The sequence below is a fragment of the Rhopalosiphum padi genome, chromosome 3 (genome assembly GCF_020882245.1).
Source record: "Rhopalosiphum padi isolate XX-2018 chromosome 3, ASM2088224v1, whole genome shotgun sequence".
NCBI lineage: Eukaryota > Metazoa > Arthropoda > Insecta > Hemiptera > Aphididae > Rhopalosiphum > Rhopalosiphum padi.
In genome coordinates, this window is record NC_083599.1 from 66119687 (window position 1) to 66141470 (window position 21784).

At 29.6% G+C, this 21784-nt stretch overlaps 3 protein-coding genes across 3 annotated transcripts; 1 reads left to right on the forward strand and 2 right to left on the reverse strand.

The window, feature by feature from the left end:
• Window positions 1-204: 204 nt before the first annotated feature.
• On the reverse strand, window positions 205-1272 carry LOC132925420 (uncharacterized). The gene is made up of 3 exons (XM_060989817.1): window positions 601-1272; window positions 262-546; window positions 205-219 (listed from the first exon to the last, which is right to left on the reverse strand). The coding sequence occupies exons 1-3, from the start codon at window positions 1270-1272 to the stop codon at window positions 205-207; spliced, it is 972 nt and encodes a 323-aa protein (XP_060845800.1).
• A 7010-nt stretch (window positions 1273-8282) lies between these two features.
• LOC132925421 (zinc finger MYM-type protein 5-like) lies at window positions 8283-9026 on the reverse strand. The gene has a single exon (XM_060989818.1). The coding sequence runs from the start codon at window positions 9024-9026 to the stop codon at window positions 8283-8285; it is 744 nt and encodes a 247-aa protein (XP_060845801.1).
• Window positions 9027-11068: 2042 nt separating this feature from the next.
• On the forward strand, window positions 11069-13615 carry LOC132925422 (zinc finger MYM-type protein 1-like). The gene is made up of 3 exons (XM_060989820.1): window positions 11069-11091; window positions 11170-12697; window positions 12842-13615. The coding sequence occupies exons 1-3, from the start codon at window positions 11069-11071 to the stop codon at window positions 13613-13615; spliced, it is 2325 nt and encodes a 774-aa protein (XP_060845803.1).
• Window positions 13616-21784: the final 8169 nt, after the last annotated feature.

The following is a 21784-nucleotide window of genomic DNA, read 5'->3' on the forward strand; positions in this document are numbered from 1 at the left end:
ATTCACAGTTTACGTTTTACGCTTCGCTTAGTTGATTTTTTCATGGGCTTGCCACCTGTGAAATCGAGAATAGATGGCGAGTGGTTGAAAGACGACGGACCGTCGTTTTCGTCAACAGCAGGGCCCGTAGATTTTATACGGTTATTATACCATAGGGGGTACTCGTCCGAATCGTGTCTTATTTAGTTTATCGTGATTGATAAACTAAATAATTATAATCTGTAAATATAAATATAATAAAATTAAATATATGTATATTACCACATTAATTGGTCCATCGTTCTCGTTAACTGTGGAGCTTGCTGGATATGTTGCCTGCGTAAGATTTATCTGCGAACATTCACCATCGAAAAAAGACGGTGAGAATAATTGTCGCGGCGTTATATCCCATGGTTTGGTCGGCGGCGGCTGCGCATCCGTGTCATCGGTATATTGAGGGAACGGTGATGAATATTTTTTCGGAGCCAAAATTATGTGATTGGACATGGACGGCGAATACGATGAAGATGTCATCGGCGACAATGGCGAAATGGGGTCAACGATTAACTAAAAATAATAAAAATTAAATAACTATTTAATAGAGCTATTATATAATTTATTATATAATTTCCGTGCTGCACACATTTTCAGCTGACTAACAAAATTTAAGTCGATATTCTTGATGATTTGATCGGTCTGAAGGTTTTTAATAAAAATTATCATTTCTTCAACTGTTTTCGGTGGCGATTGCACATTGGTAAATTCCCGGTCTATATAATTTCCAATAATTTCAAATTGCCTTAATACAACTGGACGTATGATGGCTGACTTTCGTGCGAACGTTTCGAAAATACTCTCCTCCATATATTGTAATTTCATTAAATCTGCACGATTTAGCAATACTCGACATCCAGCTTGTGTTTTTGATTCGATGACAAGCATATTTTCCCCTTTATACACCATACTAGATAGTGAAATAATTTCTGTTTCCAGAAATAAATTTTGCTTGTATTTTTGAGGTAGGTCGAGTATAAAAGATAGAATGTTCCCCATAAGTGAGAATATACGTCTTAGAAAATCAGATGATATATTTACATATCTCGAAGGAGTGATGACTTGTACTATGGTGTTAAATTTATCTGCAGGATCAAGTCCTACATTCAAAAATTTACGCTCGGTGAAGTCGAGAATGAAATTGCTACAGTCGATGAGCTCTGCAGGCGGTGTTGGTGGAATATATGTAAAATTCTTCTTCTGGTAAATTGCTCTCATGTTAGCGATTGAACCGGCCATGATTAAAAGTATACGAGAAATGAAGAACACTGAATAAAAAACGTTTTAAACACGGAGCGCGAGAACGGCTGTGGTGCGAAGAGCTATAAGGCTGGAGAAACACTGAAGAGCTGTCGGCTCTTTCGGTCAGGCTCTTAAATTGATTCATTATATATAATATTCATGCTATTAAGTATCAATACACTAAATCTAGTACATTCTTTACATTTTCGGTGGTATAATTGCTAGACTTTAGCATTAATGTATACCTTAACGACAATCTGGAATATTACAAACAAATTAAGAAGTATAAATACATTTATACATCCGAATGTGTTGGCAGATGTGTGTCGTTTGCTATAATGTTCGGCGGCAGACTCTAATATGTACTAGTATCAATAAATTCTATACATTTAATTAGATGGCTATTGGATGTGCTAATGCGTCTGCCACTTATACATTCTTTATAATACCTTAATGTGTGGCGACAGATCCTAATATGCCCTAGTATTCGTTATAAATTGTCAATATAAAACCATATTATTTTGCTATTGGATGTGCTAATGCGTCTGCCATTAATACATTCTTTATAATACCTTAATGTGTGGCGACAGATCCTAATATGCCCTAATATTCGTTATAAATTGTCAATATAAAACCATATTATTTTGCTATTGGATGTGCTAATGCGTCTGCCATTAATACATTCTTTATAATACCTTAATGTGTGGCGACAGATCCTAATATGTGCTAGTATTCGTTATAAATTGTTAATGTAAAACCATATTATTTTGCTATTGGATGTCCTAATGCGTCTGCCGCCGCACATTTTCAATCATTGACTCTACTATCTTTCTAGACGATTTTTGTATGGAAATTGTAAATAGTTTGGAGAAAATAAATAAATAAAAAAAAGTTTTTTTTTTTTTTTAAATATATTGCTGTTTAATTATTTGGCATATTAAAATATAATAATATACATATTTTTTTTTTCTGATTCTACAAATAATATATTACATACATTATTTCTGATAACTTAATCTACGTCTTGTTCTTTCACGCACTACGAATGCCCTTGTCCTCGGTCGGTTGTCTTCAGACTATAAAAAAAAAATATTTGCTTTAGTATACAATATTATGTAAAAAGATAATCGTATTACCTCGGTTTCAGACGATGAATATAACCATCCTCTTGCCAATTGACTGAGTGCTTTAACCTTCAAATCTGCTATTAAGCAAGTACCTGTGACTGAAATATTGTCTTTCAATTTCTTTATCTCGATGTGGTCCAAATAATCTTCAACATCATTTATGTTTGTGTCTTTGGGTAACGGCATTTCTTTCCCAAGAAACATCGAAATCTTACAGACCTGGAACAACGCAGCGGGTCGGACGTGCATAATTTTCTTCTGAATATCTTCTTCCATCGCATCCCTCAATCGCAAAATAATTTGGGTATTTTCCTTGGTCAACTTAATTTCCTGGTCTTGCTGCAAACAATAGATTGACAGAATATTGATACCGTTGCATTCCTCAATTCTTATCAATTTAAGTTCCTTTAACATTACGTGCGACGTACGTGAAAAGTTTAGGATATTAAGAACCGCATTTAAAGATTTAAACAACTCAACATTCATGTTCACGCACTGAGTCTTACTTGAAATAAAAACAACACAATTAAATAAAAATTCTGGATCTAAGCCTATATGTATGTAAACATCGTTGCCGATAAAGAATGTGTTACAGTCGATTAAATTCTTAGCCATGTTTAATATTTTTGCTGAAAATTTTTGAACACTGTAAAAACACTGTGCAAGACACTTGGACGACTGCAGGCAAACTGAGGGCAGACTGAGCCAAACTGCATTTGTATATAATTCTGGTGGGAATAATATGTATTAATTAATTATAGTCTGCCAGGTGGTGGAAGTCCTTAATATGTCCAAGTATCAATACATTCTTTATATTATTATAATATGTTCATCGGTGGTACTAAATGTTGGCGGATGTGTGTCGTTTGCTAATGACAGGATATAGGTCTGTGCTATTAGGTCTAACGCATCGGTATATCTTCAGTATAACACTCGGTTCGACTCTAAACCAGCATATTATATTTTTGTTCCAAGGTAACGTATGAATCCGTTTGTGGTTGGCGGCAAAATAATAATATATGATAAAAAGTAATAATACTTGATAACTGATTAAATGTGTGATAACTGATTAAATTTTGGCGCACAAATGTATGGCTACCGTGGTCGCGGTGTAAGTTCTACCACCGGACCGATACACTTGCCGTCTAATGTTCGTTGTTGATTTGACTTCGTTGGGCAAGAAGGTTATGGAGGCTAGACAGGCATGGAGGTAAGTAATTGTAACACGTATTTTGGTGTCGGACGCGTGTGCGTCGAAAGTCGTTTATTATGGTGATGAGATACATTGTTGACATAAGTAAAAGTCGTGTGTGACTAGGCTTACAATATTTGCCGTTTCGTCGGGTGCTCGATGCTCGGGCGCGCGGTGGTAGCGTCGGGGCGCACGTGAGTTCGTGTGAGTTGTCGTGAGCGGTTGCGCGTGGGCGCGACAGCCGTCGAGTTCGAGTCGCGAGACCGGGAACGTCGGGGACGTGTTGGTCGACCGGACGAGAGCGGGTCGAAACCAGATTTGGCTTGAAGTTGCTCGTTCGTCGCAGAAACGCGAGATGTAACGGGACCGTGCGCGTCGTAGCGCGTACCGGACGGGTCGTGTCGGTGGTCATTACATCTCGTAAGTCGATCGTCGATGCGCGTGGTCGTGGTCCATACCCACGTGTAAAATGGCGCGTTACGTCGGGTTCGGGTCATCGGTTAAAGTTCGGTCGGACTGTCGCGGATGTGGCTCGGTCGAACGTCGCGAGCAAAGAGATCGAGCTTTACGTCGCGATCGGCGTCGTAGCCTTCGCGGGGCGGTTTGGCGCGTACGGCGCGGAGTAGGGGCGCGATCGCTGCGTCGCGTAGATAAAAACATATATAAAATTCACAATGGTCGAATACATGTAAGAGTATAAAAACGAATATAATTCAAAATAATTGTGAACGAATATAAAATATAAAAAGGTATAATTCACGTGTCAAACGTGGTAACGTCGGTCGGGCGGGTCGACCAGTAAAGTGGGGGCCAACGGTGTCGCCACAAAATGTATGATAACTGATTAAATATATATCACGCACGTATATTATACCATGTGATAACAAATTATAACTGGTTGTATGCATACGTATATGATAACAATAATACAAGTCGCGCACGTACGCGATCGGGCGGCGGCGGCGTGTTGCGGTATCGGTGGGTTGCGGTTTCTGAATCGGCTATTTAATACTACTATATTAAAATTGTGGATATTTTTTTCCCATCTTTTTATTATTATTTTTACCAAAAAAACAAAAAAAAACTTAATGTAAAAAAAACAAAATACACATTTAGATCATATTTTAGTGATTTTAAGCGTATATTTTGATAGTTTTTAATGCATGAACTTTCAGGCCCTATTAATACTATTATCATACTTTTATTTTGTTTGAATAAACTTAATATTAGATATACCATTTCTAAACACTGCAAAATGACAACATTGATTTCGAAAACTTGTATGATTAAATTTCGCGTTCAACATAAAGCTAAATGATGCATAAAAATCAAACAGTTTTTGAAAGAACATCACCTTTTCACAACATAAAGATATGATTTATCCAATATTAAATAATAATAACTAGGGCTTGGATGTTGTTACAATGATTAAAAGTTATTAAAGACTTAAGGTCATAGCTAGACTTGGGAATTTAAAAGTTTTAAAATCAAACAAATGCAAATAAAAATATGAGCAAATACAAACATACACTAAAACAAGGCAATTTTTACTGAATTTATTTGAAAATGTGTCTATTATCTGTATTATCAATTTTTCCTTTTTTTGAATAATTGTACCTACCTATTGATCCAATGTCAATATCATTGAATAAAATAACTGATAGGTTAATATGAAGTATATTCATCTGTGGCATGGGGAGTAAAGCTAATGACAAGATTCAAACAATATTTACATAACATTGGTAAAATACATTACATAATAAGTACCAATAAGAACTTTAATTTTTAAACTAAATTTAAATAACATTTTTTTCCTCTAATAAGTAAACTGTTTAATATGCAAAATACATAGTTGCATACCATATTTATACATATAAATTTATTATGTTAAGTATGTTTTAGTATTGTGTTATATATGTTAGTATTATGTTTTAGTATGTATTATGTTTATTAAGTTTTATATAATTATAAATATAATAATATGAGTTTTTAATTTAATTATAACAACATCCAAGTCCAAATCATGACTTCAAACAAAATAAGTATTTTAAGTATGTCTTATTGCTTCAGTAAAAAAATGTTCATAATATATTCTGAGTGGAGAATAATTATTGTCATTTAGTTGATTTTAATATATTAAAATAATCTAACCACTAAGACTAAGATATGCATGGTAAACTAAATTAAAAAGCAATATATGTGAAGATTTTTGAAATGTGTATGATTTTGTTATCAAGACAAATTATTGTTGTCATTTAGTAAGTAGGTAGGTACATTTTAGTATAAAATAAGCGACCCTGCTACCCATTGAGATATGCATCATACTATTATGTATGGTAAACTAAATTTACTAGTTTGCAATATTTATTACACTATTAAATGTGATAATAACCAATTTTTAAATATTATGTTCAAGTATTCATATGAATTAATTAGTTAAAAATAGTTGCTTCTGTGTAAATAACATTATAAAATATAATTGCTAGTTTTTAAAAAGTGATATCAATATTTAAATTAAGCTACAAGTAAAATTAGGTACCTATAATATGTATATTTATGTTTAACACGATTAACTAATTTAACTTACAGAATTTTGGTTCATGCCAGCGGTTTCATGTAAATCAATCGAATAATAAATCATAATATCAGGGCCGGCGCTAGGTTTTGCGAGGCCCTAGGCAAAATATTCCTAAGATCCCTGAAAAAAAGCTTTTACAAATCAACAGTGAAAAACAAAAAGATACATTTTAGTATTTTAGTATTTTACTATAAATTTATAAAATGATCTTTGCTGTTGATGTTGACCATTTTTTTTTTGCTCATCACTATACCTTCATTTTAATGTCGTTATAACCATGTAACTAATATACGAATTTTGTTTTTTTTTAATATAATATAATTGAATGAATAAAATATATATAAAATAATACATATAGTAAATACGTAACTTACTACCTACTCACTTTAAATTTTATTTAATTTAATAATATAAACGTCACATTTTGTTAAACTTACATTATTACTTAAAATTAATTTTCCTGCTCTTTTTGGTTGCAAATTGTTCTATAATATTTTCGTAACTCAAATTTTCGGCTAGTTCCTTTTCGATAGCTAAAGTTGCTAAACCACTTAAACGATCTTGTGATATTGAACTTCTAAGGTAATTTTTAATGAGCTTAAGTTTTGAAAAACTTCGCTCAGCCCCCGCCGAAGTAATAGGAATAGTAAGCATAATTCTAATAGCCACACTTAGGTTCGGAAAAGCTCCATTACATTTTTTTAATGTACGCAGTACTTGCAAAGGTGTTTCTGATTCATCCACAATATTTCGGCAAATCACGAGTTCGTCAAATAAATCACATTCAGAAACATCTTTTTCGTCGCCTACTTTTAAAAACATTGCAAGATCCTTACAATGCCTTCTAATATCCTCTTGTGTAGACGTTCGAAGGTTTCCAATTTTATATAAGAATCCAAAAATGTTATTATAATATGATGTTTGGTCAAATCTTTTTTTTATAGACTGAATTGCATTATCCATTAGTTCTAAGAAGTATGAATATCTAAAATCATTCTCTGGATCTGTTGTATAATTTGTATTACCTTCATATTCAAATAATTTTTTTTTTTTTCGATATCGTGGAACTTTAAATTCTGTTTTAATCTCCAAAGTTTCCGCAAGCTCTTTTGCTTCAAGTTTAGCTTGATTAAATCCCGTTTCTCTGTATTCGTCCATAAACTTAATAAGAGCGTTGAGTAATGTTGCATATGTATCTAAATTGGTATTTGGACCTTGTATACTTTTACTAACAATATTCACTTCCTGCAGTACAGTGTACCAAACACACAAACTTATAAGAAACTACCAATTTCAGATACTAACGAATGTGTTTCGCTTTTAATTAAAGAATCATTTGTGGTTTCTGCAACTTCGTCCAATGCTTCTATAATTTCTTTAACTTGAAATCGTATTGACTTTATATTGTCATGCCGGCTCTCCCATCTTGTTTCTGACCACCTTTTGACAGTCCAACGATGACAATGTTTTGTAAAAATGATCCACCTTCCTGGAGATGCTGCAAATATGGTATATATTCGTTCAATAGTACCAAAAAAATGTATACCTCTGGTTGAACTTTTTACAGCATCCCCAATTACTAAATTTAATCGATGCAGCACATGGCATAAAAAATGCCCTTGGATTTTGATTTAGTAATCTAGCCTGCACTCCTTTATACTGACCTGCCATATTGGCGCCGTTATCATAACATTGAGCTCGACAATTTCCCACGTGTATTTGATACTCAGCTAATTTTTGTAAAAGTACTTCTGATAAGTTCAAGCCAGTACCAGAAATTACATTAACGAAATCCATAAAATACTCTTTAATTTCTGGATCAGTACCATCATTTTCAGAATTCATATCAACAATTCTAATAACCAAGGATAACTGTTCATGTTTGCTGATATCTGGTGTGCAGTCCATAATTATGGCATAATACTTCGCCAATTTTATTTTTTGTAAAATATTTTTTTTTACTTCTGTTGCCATTAATTCGATTAGCCCGTTTTGTATGTCGTGACTAAGATAATGAATACGAGTTTCTTTATTTTTTATTCGACGTAAGTGTTCCATTATAGTTGGGTCAAACTTACCCATCATTTCAATAATGCCTATAAATTTCCCATTATTTTCTGTATTTACTAAATCTGAAGATCCTCTGATGAGGAACATCGTGATGTTTTGCTAAATATTGTATAGCAGCAATGATGCGGATCATCACATTTTTCCAATGTTGTTTTTCTTTTTCCATAGCCGATTGATTTGCTCTATCTATAGTGGAATTTTCCGAAATCCTCAATTTTAGTTCAATCCATGTCTGTACAGCTTTTAAATGTAGGCTAGAATGTTCATGAGATTTTAAATTTTCAGATAAACACTTCCAATTGTTGGTACCTATAGTTGACAATAAAGATTGTTGTGATCCAGAAAAAGTGAAAAGTTTACAGCAAAAGCAAAATACTCGGTCACATGATTTTGAGTAAATTAACCAACTTCTTTTTACAATTTCACAATTTTCCAATTTTCTAGTATAATAAAATGTAGAGAATTTTCTTTTTGTGCCGTCAATATCCGAATAGGGAAAATCAAAATCCTTCACTTGATATGGACCAAATTTAACAACTTCAGTTCTTATAGGTTGCGTCATATTATCATCAGTCCGAGTTGCTGGGTCTACCATACTAAATTTTCCATTTTCACATAAAATATTTGTATCCAATCTATTAGCTTCGTTGTCTTCTAAGCAAAAATTTATATTACTCTCTGTAGCAGAAGATAATGTTTGTACTTCAGAAATCCCAAAGTATTCTTGTTTTTTATCTGATACAGTTATTTGTAATGTAGGGGATTGTACTTGAATATTTTCCATTGTAATTGATGTTGTGTTAGTGTTATCTTCAAGGTTTTTGGGTAACGTTTTTTCTATATATTTAAGAAAGCTTCCTTTCATTTTTTTTAAATTCTCCTCTGCAGCCTGTTTTTTAATCGTTTTTCATGTCCAGACGGATGTGAACGATACTTGTCTCTATCACGGCCACTCATTTTAAGAATTTCTATATTTAAATAATAAATAATAAGTAGATCGTGGATTTCTATGTAAAAACATGTTTTTAATGTATGTAATATGCACAACATATTAAGAAAAACCATAAGGCTGGTAAATAAAATTACTATTTTTATTTTTTTATTTATACCTATTGAAGACTATTACACTGTTATTAAGGTGATGTAATTGAAAAGGTGAATACTAATTTATTTAAACAAAATTTTGTTAATTCATTTATTATTTTAATTTGTGTATTATTTTGTTTGTAAATTTAACATTAAAACAAAGTATAAAAAATATAATGTCTAGTATTTTATTAACTATTGCTTTAATTAATAATGTTATTATTCATTAATTATTATTTTAATAATTTTGTGAAATTTTATTTATTTTTTATATTTATTACTTAATTTTAATGTTAAAAAAATAAATTAATATAAAAAGCATAATTTTGCATATTTTACTAATATTTTTAAAGAATATTTAAAGGATATATTCAATTTTTTAAGATAATATAAGCATCATATTTTATTGTAAATATATATTTTTTTATTGGAATGAGATATTTTAAATCTGATTAAAAATGTGTACGATTTAGATTATTCTAATTGAAATAATCCCAAATTTATTTTACATATTTTATTTTAGTGATTTTTGATTTATAGCATACCGCAATATGACTAGCTCAATAATTATAACACTAGTATAGTAGTATGTAGGTACTGCATACTCTATTGTTGATATTGGTATTGCCAGGCGATAAAAATATAAAACAAAAAGTAGTACTCGACAAACGTTTAATATTCGTAGTCGAATTTAAAATACTTAGTGACATGTATGTCTAATTTCTAATTTTTTTAATTCCCAAAGTTGTGAAATCAAAATCGAAAGTGAATTATAATGTAAAAGAGTTTCCTACATCATTTTTATTACTTTTATTTAATATTTAAATTTATAAAATATTTTTTTTTGTAATTTTCAATACTAATATATGTTTTCAATATTTATATATTTTGGAATATTTATTCCATATTTTAAGAAAATTTGGTGCATACCTATATATTATGTACATACATTGAATTTTTTTCTACAATAAAATCCGTTCCCTAGTAATAATCAAGAGTGAGAGTGGGTCGAGTGCGGGTCTATATGTGTACCATCTCCTTTACCCTATCATCAATAACAATAGATTTCATATCGCTCGGGACGACTAGCGAAAAAATATCATACTTCTAGTAAAATAATATTTTAATTTTGAATTTATCATGAGCATAACAGATCAAAAGACATGAGAGCTCAGAAGTTTATTTAATAGTGTATTTATAAGTAAGTACATTCAGTGGCGTAACGATAGGGTGGCATGACGGGCAATGGGCCACGGGCCCACGACTCTAGCTAGAGGTTAGGTTCAAGAAAAAAATAGTACATTAGTCCATTAGTGAAATTTATAAATACGATTCTGTTTAAAAATATATGACGTATATTCTTGTAAAATAAAATAAATTTAATAACTGATCACGATTATATTTATAGATATTTTATTTATCAGTCCGTCGACATTGTCTATATTAATATTATTATATTGTTATTTGTAGAATGGAAATAACAATGAAGCGTATCGCAATCGCTTGTCTTTGAAACCGAACGTAACATTTATATTTTATATTTAGATACTAGATTAGATTAGAACTATTCTAAGAAAAAGTGACCGTCGTTTAGTCGTTGTTACTCGATGTTCTTTTAATTTATATTTTATTTTGTTATTAGTCAATGACGTGTCGTTAATCGTTGAGTGTAGACCAATTTTGTTTTCGCCTTCTGCTGTGAATCAGTGATTCGTATTTGTATAGGTATTGTGATCAATCATGTCGAAAAAAATACCTAGTGGGTATGAAAAGCGTAAAAAAAAAACGGAAGAACAAGAAAAATTATTAAAATTGCCTAAAATTAGTAGTTTTTTTTCTAGTACCACTCCTTGTGAAAATAAAAGTGAAATAATAATTAAAAGTGTTAATACCGAGGTTAATAGTGAACAAAGTGTTGAACTTAGTTCTGTAGATAGTGAAAAAAGTGAAGTAACCGCCCCAGAAATGTTGTCATCCTGTTCATATAAAGGTACGAATCAAAATAAATCTTTTGATATTGTTTTTAAAAATATTATTGAAACTTCTTCTGACCCGACGGATATTGGACATTTTAAAGAAATCGTTTTAGATGCTCAAACTAAACGGTTCATAATTGAAAATGGGCATAGTAGACCTAAAGCTAAAGGGCCTTTCGCTAAAAATTCAGACGGTAGATCTTTTTCTGAAAAGTATTATTTGACAGTGTCCAAATCTGGTTTAAAAATCGAACGTTCGTGGCTATGTTATTCGACTATACTTCAAAAAGCGTATTGTAGGTCATGCTGGCTATTTGGAGATCGCACATCCACTGGCTTTCAAGAAATTTGGACTACAGGTTATTGTGATTGGAAACATATAGTAGATGGCATTAAAAGACACGAGCAATCACACGTTCACTACATTTCCTGTTTAGTATATGAAAAATGGTTTTTAAATAAAACATTAAACGAAGAACTAGAACAGAGTATAAAAAAAGAAAAATTATTTTGGCGTCAGGTTTTAGAGAGAATTTTAAATATTACTCTTACATTAGCTATGCGAAGTTTACCTTTTCGCGGCCACAGAGAAAAGCTCGGTAGTGGAAAAGGAGAAAACGGCAATTTTATTTGTTTTATTGAGTTACTTGCAAAATATGACCCAGTACTAGAAAAAGTTATTAATCAGGGTAATAATAAAGTAAACTACTGTAGCCCTAAAATTCAAAATGAACTAATACAGTTAATTTCAAATAAAGTCGAAAACGAGTTAATACTTAATATTAAAGAAGCTCCTTTTTTTTCCATTATAATTGATACAACGCAAGATATTTCAAAAGTTGATCAGTTAAGTGAAATTTATCGTTATTGTGTTATAGAAAAAGATGAATACGGAAACCCAAAAAATGTATGTGTTAAGGAAACTTTTTTAGCATTTCATGAAGTTGTTGATCAATCTGCCTCTTCTCTTTCTGAACTAATATTACAGAATATTGAAAAAAAGGGATTGTCTATCGGCAAATGCCGTGGTCAGGGCTATGACGGGGCTGCCAATATGAGTGGTATGTATAATGGCCTACAAAAAAGAATTAAAGACATTGAGCCAAGCGCAGCTTATGTCCATTGCTCTGCTCATAATTTAAATTTAGTTGTCAATGATGCTGTGAAAGAAATAACAGAAATGGAAATTTTTTTTGATGTTGTTCAACGAGTTTTTGTTTTTTTTGGACATAGTATAGTAAGATGGCGTATATTATCAGATTTAATTAAGGAATCGAACAGTCAAAATGGATTATTAATAAAAAAACTTAATCCCACAAGATGGGCTGGTCGTTATGAAGCAGTTTTTGCGCTTAAAATTAGATTTGTTGAAATTCAAAAAGCTTTAACAAAAGTTATACTTTGCAGCTCTAAGTTAGATGAGCGAAATGAAGCTGAAGGGATTAAAAAACAAATTGAAAATTATAATTTTATTTGCACTTTAGTTTTTCAATGTAAAATTTTACAAATTATAAACCTAACTTCTAAAATTCTCCAGTCAAAGTCAGTTGATTTAGATAATGCATCCAATTTATTAAAAAACTGTTATGAACAATTAAAAGAATATAGATGTAATTTTAATGATCTGTTGGAAGAAGCAAATATAGTTGCTAAAAGTTGGTCTATCTCTACAGAGTTCCAAAACAAACGTCGTAAAGTTGTAAAAAGATATTTCGATGAACTATGTACTGATATGCGTTTAACTTGTCCAGAAAACTTATTTCGTGTGACTATTTTTAATAGAACGTTGGATATATTAATAAATCAAATAAGTAAACGTTTTTCAAGTTTTCATGAATTAATGCTAAATTTCACATGTTTACAACCATCTTTTCTTACATCAGCAACAGATTTAGAGCTTTTAAATGAAGCTACGAAGTTGGTAAACAAATATGATAAAGACATATCAAAAACATTTACAAGTGAAATTTTAGCTGTAAGATCAACTCTTAAAAATCAAATAAGTCAACTTAATTCAACTAGAGATCTTGCTCAACTTTTAATGGTGAAAAATCATTCTTTAACAGCCAGTTTCCCAGAAGTATGTACTGCTCTTTTATTATTTTTGACAATTCCTGTTACATCTGCAAGCGCGGAACGGTCGTTTTCGAAACTAAAAATTATTAAAGGATATTTAAGGAGTACAATGATGCAAGATCGTTTAAGTGGCCTGGCGTTAATTTCAATCGAACAAGAAACAGCCCGAGAAGTTGACTTTGAAAATTTAATCGATATGTTTGCCGAACAAAAAGCAAGAAAGAAAAAATTTTGAATATTTAAATTTTGTATTGCTTTGTATATATTTTTTAAACCAAAAAAATGTCTAATAAAATTTTACTATAAAAATAATATCACACTAAACATGGTTTTTATTGTTTGTAACCTTGAAGGATAGAATTTTGTAGGTGGTTAGTTTTTGTAGGCTATTCCTCATATCTCTTTCTTCCAAATTTATAAAACTAAGGGCCCGATTGGATTATTTTGCCACGGGCATTAAAAGTTCTGGTTACGCCACTGAGTACATTAATAAATAAAAATAATTTACTACACTGAAAGTTTAATTATTGGAATAAACAGTGGCTATTTAAGTACCTACAAATTTTGTGCATCTACGTCTTTATAATACCTAATCAAGCTTAATATTTTTCCTAATAATTTATAAAGCTATTGCCTATTAGCTTAAAGTTAATTTAACTATACTAAATGAACTAGTAAAAATTATTTTGTTAAGAAGCCGTCACAATAGGACAAAATCGACCGTAAAAACAAGTTAAATGAACACGTAAAAACAGTAAAAAAAAAAACGTTGAAATAAAATATTTACAGATGTATAATAACTATAATAATATTAAATATCCCTATCTGTTATAATGTAATATATAATAATTCATTATAGTAGGTATAATGACCGCTACTTACGTAATTTTGACAAGCGACGACCGCGACAGCTGAGAAGCAAAGAAAATGAAATCGTGTATTTTTTATTCATTCGTGTTTATCGATAAAGGCAAATATTGGGCAAAACCCACGAATATCAAACAATTCGAAATTATTCCTTATCAAGATTAGACAATACTATTATTATAATTGTACATATTTAATGACTTTGCTGGATAAGCAGTTTAGATAAAAAAAAACCTCACATATCATAATTCATATTAAAACTCATATATTCCTCGATTCGTTCAGAATTTAAAAACGCAAAGCCCCATAAAACACGGGGCCCCATAAAGCGCGAGGCCCTAGGCGGGTGCCCAGTTTGCCCACCCCCTTCCGCCGGCCCTGCATAATATAGGTATTTACTATTTTGCTATATTTATTGCGTCAATGCTTAAACAAATTAATAGAAAATAATGATAAGCTCAAAATAGTAGGTTTTTTTTGAATAACCTTCTAAAATATAACTGCAGGACTTTAATGCTATAATTTTATTAACACAAACCAACAATAAACTATACAATATAATAATATTTATTAAGTAAATAAGTAAATTTATGAATTCTATGTAATTATTACTCATGAGAAAGAAATTAAAATAAAATAAAGTTAAATATATTAACAAATCTAAAAATGTCAGCTGAAATTCGCTGAATTTTATCATTTTTCATGAAAATAAAAATGTACCTTTAAAGGTTACAATATCAATAAGGACAATAAAATTTAATGAAAAAAAGTGCCACATTTGCAGTCTTAGGTACCTACCTACAATGACTTTTAGAGTAGTTAAACATTTGCTTGAATCTAATTAGCTACCATACATTTCAATAAACTTTTGTCTAAAACTGAAGAAAATGGATCATATCCAAAACAGATTTAATTTAAATCAATGGTATAATATGCATAATAGTTGCATAAAAAATGTATAGTTATGTATAATTATAAATATTATAATATGAATTTTTAATTTAATTATAACAACATCAAAGTCCCAATCATGATATCAAACATAATAAGTAATTATTTCAAATATTTCAAATTGCATCAGTAAAAAATTATAATAATTGTAATTATAACAATTATACTAATTGTTTACAACACTCGCAATATTTTAATTTATTAGCTACAAGTAATATTACCTATGTGTATATTTATATTAAACTTGATTGATAAATTAACTTACAGAATTTTGGTTCATGCCAGAGGTTATCTAGTTCAATCAAATAATAAATCATAATATAGGTATTTACTATTTTGCTACATTTATTACAACATTATAAATGCGATCTATGTTTGAACAAATTAGTAAAAAAATAATGATAAGACTTATAATATGCTCAAAATTGTGGCCTTTGTATGAATAACCTTATAAAATAAAATTGCAAGACTTCAAAAATTTATAAATTCTATAATTTTATTAACACAGACCAACAAAAAAACCATACATGCAAATATTTATTAGTGTAATTAAACATTTGCTTTATTATAATTAGTTACCATACATTTCAATAAAATTTTGTCTTAAAATGATTGAAGAAAATGGATTATATCCAATAATATTATAAATTTAAATCAATGGGCTAAATACAAATTAAATCAACACAGAATACACATTTAATTGTGATGAAAAAACTAATTTAAAATTTGAAGTCTTAGATAGGTACAAATGACCTGTAATTATGTATAAAAAAATTAACTAATGATGGTGATGAACAAAAATATAATTTCCTTATGACCCAAGCAAGAAATATAAATTACCTTCAAAGTGTAAATAGATAAATTAAACAAATTATCGAAATTACGTTCTCTGATGTCAGTTTAAAACAAATGCAAATAATTCCAGATGATAACAATCAGATGTCAAAAATTCAAACACATTTTTCATATAAATAAAAATGTACCATTAAAGATTGCAATATCAATAAGGACAATATAATTTAATGAAAAAAATATGTCACATTTACAGCCTTAGGTAACTACCTACAATAACTTTTAGATTAGTTAAATATTTAATAACATTAAATTATAATGAAAAGGCTAGTTTCAAATTTGAAGTCTTAGATAGGTACAAATGTACTATGAATTGTATATGAATATTAACTAATGATGGTGATGAACAAAAATATAATTTTTAATTTTTCAATGATCCATAAAAGATATATAAAGTACCTTCTTAGTGTAAATATATAAATGATACATATTATCAAAATTATGTCTTCTGATGTTAGTTTAAAACAAATGCAAATATTTCCAGACAGTAACAACCAGTTGACGAAAATTCAAACGCACTAACAAAAATGACTTAAAAATATGAATTTGATTGAAATAATGAAACAATTAGACACGTATTTAAATATAGTTTAACTTATTGTCTTAACTGTCATATAAAAATTATAAAGTGACAAGTGACAAGCGTTATCAATTATCAACAAACAACCACATGGTATCTCATCATTTATCACTATTATTTTTAGGTTATAAATCATAATCACAGACTTAAAGAAATCTGTGATTTAATATCTTATATTGTGGCGATACCATAGACCAGTGGTTCTTAAGCGGTGTTCCGCGGAACACAGGTGTTCTGTGGACTTCGTATAAGTTTTCCGCCAAAATTTTAAAATCAGTTAAAAAAAAATTATTTCAAAATAGAATCATTTTAGGTTTTGTTGGTTTATTTTTGTACACAAAAATCGTTAACTTTCGAATAATATAATGTGTCAGTATACTATATAATATATTAATATACATTATTATTATTATTATATTATACGATAATCTCCACCATACTTCGATAACATACGTATAGCTTTGACAATTTTATTTTCTGCACTAATAAAAGTTATAAAATACATTAGTATTAGTACGTTGCCCACGGTCATCAACGTTAGACGCGTGTACATCTTCATAAATAAGGATTCTGTTATTTTTTTAAGTAAGTACAATTTGAAATTTATTTAGTTAATTAATTTAATTTGTAACGACCATTTTAATAACAAAATGGACACATTTCTTAAACGGAAACATGATTCTGGTACTGATAATGCAAGTACAAATACAAGCAATGTCAATGATGATACTTTCAATGATGAGAATAAAAAAGGTCAATAGACAATATTGCAACGATTATTTAAATTTTGGGTTCACTTATGTTGACGAAAATGATTGTCAAATTCCCCTTTGTGTGGTTTGTGGGGAAAAGTTGTCTAATAGCGCAATTCCGCATTCAGACGATACAATAAAAAACAGAATTATACTGTCACTAACAAGCTTACTACTAATAAACTATATTTCGCTTTGTAAATTGACAAGTCTACTGATATCAGTGGTATAGCTCACGTACTAGGATTTGTTCGTTTTATATTCAAAAAAATACGGTAGACATGTTTCCTTCAATTAAAAATAATAATGAAATAATTCCTATTATAACAGAACATTTAGCATTATTAGAAGAAAAAATCACGAAATACTTTCCTGAATTGAATATTGAAAAGTATGATTGGATACGAAATACATTTTCTACCATCAACACGTCAAGTTATGAATTTACGTTAGTAGAAGAGGAAGAATTCATAACGCTAACAACAGATCGAACTCTAAAAATAAAATTTTCCGAAATAATAGTAGAAGAATTTTGGATTTCAGTTCAAACCGAATTTAAAAAAATTTCTGAAAAAGCAATTTCAATATTATTACAATTTTCAACCTCATACTTATGTGAGCTTGGATTTTCAACACTGACGAATATCAAAATAAAGAAACGAGAAAGGCTGACAAATATTGAAGAGGAAATGAGAGTAGCAATATCGTACATACGGCCAGATATTGAAAATATCTGTAAAAATCATCAGGCACAAATATCTCATACAAAGTATTCAATTTCAAATTTTTAAATTTTTTTTAACTCTTTTTATTATTTTATTATTTTTTAGTGACTAACACTAACATGTATGGCATGCAAACAATTTTATGCTATACATTCATTGTTTAATATATTAAAAAATTAAAAATGTATGTACTACAATTTTATTTTACGGTTGTGTTCCGCGAAAATCTTGTAAAATGTTAAGTGTTCCGTCATTCGAAAAAGGTTAAGAACCACTGCCATAGACCTTATACTAATAGACGGAGCATCACTGGTTGGCGGGGTTGAGTGGTGCGGTCAAGACTATTCTCATAGCAGTGTTGCCATTGCTGACGACATGAAATATGTTTGTTCTAATATTTTTTATACAATTAATAATTATTATTATTATTAAAACATTTAAAAAACGATTTGCCCAATAAATAATCCCGAAAACTTTGTTCATCCAAAAAATAACCCTATAATAAAAAAAATTGTGTTTCTAGTTTTCTACCTAATTATAAATATGTAATACACTAATAATGCGTGTCCAGCACAAAACAATTGGGTAGGCCAGTTTTGTATTGTAATGTGTAAGTGTGTTCATTAGAAAATATTTGTATGGGTTTGATAATAATATTCAATAATAAATATTTCTTATATTATTTAACATTTTTATTTTTGATAAAAAAACCAAACAGTCAAATAAAAATTGGGTAGGCCCGGGCCTAGTCGGCCTACCCTATAAACACGCCACTGCACTAATACAATGTTAGTAATTTATAAATATAAAATAAAATAGCCAATTTTTTCAATCATGGTAAATTAGTTTGAAATGTCAATAATATATAAACCCTTAAAAACAAAATTAGAAATCAATATTTTTTAAAACAGCATAGTTTTGTTTTCATATTATTAATTAATAAGAATATAATATAATTTCAGTATTTTATTCATTTCGAAACAGTTTAAGTTTTGTATATTTTTTCCTCATTGATACACATTCCTTTTTTTCTTTAATAGAAGCTGCATGGTGGAATCTTAAGTTTAGGTATTGAGTAATTATTAAAGCTATAGCTTGATCCCTATGTGTATTAAACAATTGTTGACCACTACAGTGTTTATTCAATTCTTGAAATATGGATCTTTGATAAATATTTCTTTTAATTTCATTTATCATTTTATTTTTTATATTTGGTAAATATACTCTCTCTGCTACTTGACAAATTTCGACCACATCTTGAGATGGTTAAATTAATGAATAATTTCTGTCCTTTATCTGTATTAGTTTTGATGAGTGCCCAGTTTGGTCAACAAAATATGTATGACAAGTCTTACAGTTTATTCTTTTTTTAAATTTTTTCACTATGAAGCCAGCAATATAGGTAGTTACATCCTCAACATATGGTGTAATATTTTTCAAGGCTTTATAATAATCATGATCCGAGATTATTGAAGTACTAAGTTGTTCTTGTTCTAATTCATTTTCTATAATACAGTCTGGTCCTACATTTACAACAGACATTTCTGTACTATCCAAAATGGCAATACAGTTTCCATATTGTGACCCAGAAATTTCATTATGAATTAATAATTTCTTGTAAGCTGTTTTGAATTGTTTGCATGTGGGATTATTATTAAATCTTCCTCTTTGTCGCACAGAGCTAAAAAATGTCTCTAGATGGTCTTGAGATAATTTGTAAAATAATAAAGGGAAGCCGTAATTGTCCAGGAATAATTGTTCGGAATTATAATAATCCGGAAAATAAAATGTCCGGAACGTAATATCTCTGAATGTAAAATACCGGAACGTAAAACTCCGGACTGTAATATTACGGAAAGTAAAAATACGGAATAGTAAAAGTCCGGAAAGTTAAAAATTCAGATTGTAAAAATCCGGACTATAAAAATTACGGACTGTAAATTTCCGGAATTTAAGATTACGGACTATAAAACTACGGATTGTAATGTCTCGGAACATAAAATTCCGGACTGCAAAAATCCGGAAACCAATGATTCTCAACATTTATGCCGTAACATGCACTAATACAGTCACTATAAAAAGGTTACAAATACGAGTATTAAAATATAATTATTAATTCGTTAAAATCATATATTATATTGAAGTATATACCCTACCTATATAAGATGTAATAAATAAATATTATTTATTTATAACAAATTTAAAACTATCAACCTTTTGTAAGACCGTAGTTGTGCCTTATCATTCATTTTTAGTAAATTTGAGCGAACATTTTATCTGACCCTATTTATTGTTATGGTGAATGGTGATCACACATTTATATTGCATTCAAATTTAACACATCCATTGTAGTGACCTACTCACCACCAGTCCACTACTACTAGTGGCGTAAATAATAAAAATAATTTCAGGGGGGGTTAAAAAAATATTTCCATTCTTAAATTCCAATTAATTATACAATCAAAATCAATGTCCGTACCAACCATACAATTCGGGAGGGGTTTGAACCCCTAATGGCCCTAACCCCCTCTGTATACATCACTGACCACTACTATATAGCAGAGCGATACCCACTTTCCCACCCTTTTTTTTTATATTAATTTTAATAGTTAAATTTTAAATTATTGACTATTGAATTTTGAATTTTTTATGACGCTACCAATTGTCATACTATGAAAAGTAGATTGCGATTAAATTATGCGGTATTTATTACCTGCGTAGTATACGTCAGTGACGTAACTGAGGGCCCGCAGACCTCGCGTGGCTGGGGGACCCACGGTAATTTGGGGCCTTTGGTTAAAGTAAATTTAATTCCTGTGAAAAAAAAATTGAATAGATTATTGCTTTTTTCAAATTAAATTAGTGTAAATCTACGCGCAGTTTAGATATAAACATTTTAGTTGACAAGTTTGACCAAAAAAAATGCTAGAAGATCGCAGAAATTTAAATAAAATAATTCAGTAAAATTTAGTTATTTATATTATATTAAGCAATAATTGTGTAATATTAAATAAATATTTCTATTTTTTATCATATCATAACAAAATTTTAATTAAGATAACTAATAAACTTACCTAAACAATATTTTAGGGGCCCACATTTTTTTTTTGTTACGCCACGGTATACGTATAATAATATAATATCTATTGTAGTTAGTTTGATTTTGTAGTTGGTTGTTAATAATAAATTAATAACAATACCACAGACTATCATATAGTCTGTGACAATACTATTAAGAGGAAACATTTTACAATCAATTATGGGTAAATTCAATAAACATTTTCCTGTAAATAAAATCCAATAAAATAATTAATTGATTCTGATTAAACCAAATCAACTATTAAATAAATTCAAATACCTATATAGTCAATTGTATTAATTGTGATATAAAATATAGACACGATCACAACAAAACTGAATAACGTATTGACAGTCGTAGTCGTCGCCAAATCCAAATATAGTGAATAATTAATAAAATCTAAGCCAGGTATTATAATACCTACATTGATTATAAATAGTACTATATTTTATAATCAATGGTACCTAGTATTATTTTCCAACCAACATCTCAAGAGGTATTATTAAAAATATAATACGAATAGATATCGTACTTCGTGGCTATATTTATCAATTTTCGGAAATTTCGAAATCATAATCAATATTATATATTTATTAAT

Bases quoted from the DNA above. Each gene is read 5' to 3' on its own strand.
- LOC132925422 (XM_060989820.1), top strand. From the start codon at position 11,069: ATGTCGAAAAAAATACCTAGTGG. The intron at 11,092-11,169 runs GTATGAAAAGCG...TTTTTTTTCTAG, and splicing joins TCGAAAAAAATACCTAGTGG to TACCACTCCTTGTGAAAATA. The intron at 12,698-12,841 runs GTTATACTTTGC...AAAATTCTCCAG, and splicing joins TTCAAAAAGCTTTAACAAAA to TCAAAGTCAGTTGATTTAGA.
- LOC132925421 (XM_060989818.1), bottom strand. From the start codon at position 9,026: ATGGAAAATATTCAAGTACAATCCCCTACATTACAAATAACTGTATCA.
- LOC132925420 (XM_060989817.1), bottom strand. From the start codon at position 1,272: ATGGCCGGTTCAATCGCTAACATGAGAGCAATTTACCAGAAGAAGAAT. The intron at 547-600 runs AATAAATTATAT...TATTATTTTTAG, and splicing joins GTGCAGCACGGAAATTATAT to TTAATCGTTGACCCCATTTC.